At 50.1% G+C, this 2868-nt stretch overlaps 1 protein-coding gene across 1 annotated transcript; it reads right to left on the minus strand.

Moving 5' to 3' along the window:
* Positions 1-992: 992 nt before the first annotated feature.
* LOC123145501 (photosynthetic NDH subunit of subcomplex B 4, chloroplastic) lies at positions 993-2135 on the minus strand. Its single transcript, XM_044564928.1, has 4 exons — positions 1796-2135; positions 1650-1705; positions 1471-1542; positions 993-1335 (listed from the first exon to the last, which is right to left on the minus strand). Exons 1-4 carry the CDS (start codon positions 2061-2063, stop codon positions 1201-1203), a joined length of 531 nt encoding a protein of 176 aa, XP_044420863.1. The 5' UTR covers positions 2064-2135; the 3' UTR covers positions 993-1200.
* Positions 2136-2868: the final 733 nt, after the last annotated feature.

Raw genomic sequence — 2868 nt, forward strand, 5'->3', positions numbered from 1 at the left:
TTTTGCACAAGTTGAGATATGCAATATAGTTGTTGAACATGCTGTCAATGCCTCAAGGGCATAAGCAATGTTGAAACCTCTTATACTTGACACCATGAATGAGGTTAAAGTAAAACGCCAACCATTATCGGATGGGGTGATAACAAAACCTTTCTATGGAGTTCCGCAAGGAACTTTGTGGACCGAGAATTCTGCAACAATCCTTTCAATGATCACTTGAAGTGATGGCAACATAACATTCCCTTGTGAAGAACATGGTATTGTAGCCACGAGATAAATTGAAGAAGCGTGGTGACAACAACAATGGCTGATAGCCAGTGCCGTAGCTAGGAATTCTCCACGCCCCAGGCTAGCCTTTGAGTTACGGTGGGTACTGTAGCTACAGTATGATACTGTTGCTACAATCCTGGCCCGGGTAGCCTGGGGCTTATCTACGCCCCTGCTGATAGCTGAGGAATAAAACGCGATGGTGTATGATGCAACCAACAAACCTCACAAGGGAGGTGGAACATTATGCTAGGGAGGGAGGCGTTGATGATTATGGGTGGCATAAGAGTTGTTAGATTTGGATCCATTGTTTCAAATATGTTTGACTAAACCGAAACAGCACAACTTAATGTTAAATCTACTCTCTATGCACCTTTTTGGACTCTAAAAATAGACACGTGCAATATTTTGATGACATGGCCTGTTGAGTCCCAAGGGAAACAACAACACAAGAATTTAAGAATTGGATTTATAAATGCTCCACAAGAATTTTACAAGAATTTCATGACATGGAAGGTTTAGGCAAGACATTTTTCCCAAGAGGTTCCTCATATTATGTCCAACAAGATTATGGATTGTTCCATTTCATATGAATATCGGATGACTTCCGCAACATATTTCAATCTTCCGGAGTGCATATAAGTCATGTCAAATGAGACCGTCAAGCCGAAGAGGCCCTCGAATTGCAAGCATGTAAATAAGTCTGACCGCGTGTTGCACGAATATTGGTGTTAATCGATCTGTGATTTCGATTGGCATAGCAAGGAATGGCGTGCCTCCAATTCTAGTGGAGAATGTATATCTTACTTTGTACAAATGTATATTGCACAATTTGCCACTGAAGACTGAAGAGTACAAGCTTTTCACTCAACTTCAGCGGAGGAAGGCAAGCTGTTTTGCCAATCCATGCATATATACGCTTGGGTCTCACGGCTACTTGGCTTCCTCGAGCTCCCCCTCCATTCCCGCGTCCTCGAGCTCCCTCAGCCCTCCGACCCTCTGCTCGATCTCCTCAAGCAGCTCCTCCCTCAGCAGATCCCCCCTCGCGGTCGCTTCGATGTCCTCTTGCTGCAAATTCAGCATTGCAACTTAGCCACACATTTCTTCAGCACAACAATAGATTAATTTTGTGTCGACCGTTCGATTTGTCTGAATGTTCTTTCAGCTGAGTGGCAAAATAGAGGGAAGAGGCTGCATGCGTACCCGATCGTAGTACCAGTGCACCGTGCCATCACCCCCTTGCCCCCTGTAATGCTCGCTGTCGTAGAACGGATCCTGTCAATTCATACAACAAGTGCCGCGTCACGAACACGATCTAAGAAGATGATTAATTTCAACAACTCTGGAGATCACTGGTGGAGACTGGGGATTGCCGTTCTTGCCTTCATGGACGCGAAAAAGCAGACGCCCCAGACCGTGAACATGGCGTAGAACGTGTCTACCCGAACAAAAAGATGAACAAAAACGACGTAAGTTTCAGACATAACCGAAGCTGCATCCGTGCAAGAAGCACAGACAGAAGTCTCACAGAAGCTCTTGATGGCCGTGTCGCTGAGATGCCAGATGGACTTGGTGACAACCCAGTCCCTCTGGTTGTCGACGTGCTCCACCATCGTCACCATCAGCGGCACCACGTCCAGCGGGAACGCCCTCGCCTTCAGCGCGTCGCCCCTCCTCCCGGCTGGCCCCTGCACTACGCGCGCAGTCGCGGGGCAGCTGCCGCCGTGTAGGCCGCCGCTTCTACCGGACGGCAGAGCGGAGCAGTGGGAGTGTGGCTTCAGCAACGACGACGCCATTGCTGCTGGGTTGCTAGGTAGCGAGTGAGTTTGCCGCTGGGGCGAGCTGACGGGAGCCGCTTGTAGGGTGGAACATTTTTTTTGGGTGGATAAGGTTTGCGGTGCTTTGGGCGGCCAGGTATTTTTCCTCCAGCGTATTCACAAACATTTTCTTTTTTGAAACGAGGTAAAAGACTTGCCATTTTCATTGATTAAGAAGGAGTGAGAATTGCCCGGTTAATTGACGGAAAACCGAGCTAAAACCGATACAATCCAACTCATATAACATGGGTACCACCGGCCAACCTGGCCACCGACATGGGATCACAGAGCTACAACAGCTGCACCAAAACCATGACGGCACATGCCAACAGAAGGCCACACGCGCGAACAACTGACAGCTCCGACTCTGACGACGATCATCACAAGGGAATATGCAGGACTTGCGCCGACCGTTCCCGCCGTAGCAACCAACGGGCACCTCGGACACGCCGGGAAGATCCGACTACCGAAGCCCGAGCCGCGACCAAAGCTCCTCGACGCCATCATCGTTGCCAAACAGAAATCCGCGCCCCGAAATGGCCGCCTCAGTAAACTACACGGCGAAGATGCCGCAAACCACGCGGCAAAGATGCCGCAACCCACGCGCGCGAAGATGCCGCCATCCACTGGTCTCCAGGTTGTGGCCGGCTCCGAGACGATGCCCCCAAGGAGGAAGAAGACGTGAAGGCGTCTTCATCGCCCGATCTCAAAGATCTGAGGTTTCCCTCCGAAGCCAAGGCCGCGGGAAGGGGGGAAGAGCACCACACAACAACAACGCTTCCAA

Source organism: Triticum aestivum, chromosome 6D (assembly GCF_018294505.1).
Source record: "Triticum aestivum cultivar Chinese Spring chromosome 6D, IWGSC CS RefSeq v2.1, whole genome shotgun sequence".
NCBI lineage: Eukaryota > Viridiplantae > Streptophyta > Magnoliopsida > Poales > Poaceae > Triticum > Triticum aestivum.

Coding starts and splice junctions, on each gene's coding strand:
- LOC123145501 (XM_044564928.1), bottom strand. CDS start 2,063: ATGGCGTCGTCGTTGCTGAAGCCACACTCCCACTGCTCCGCTCTGCCG. Junction 1,543..1,649: donor GCTTTTTCGCGTCCATGAAG/GCAAGAACGGCA, acceptor ATGAATTGACAG/GATCCGTTCTACGACAGCGA. Junction 1,336..1,470: donor TGCACTGGTACTACGATCGG/GTACGCATGCAG, acceptor CTGAATTTGCAG/CAAGAGGACATCGAAGCGAC.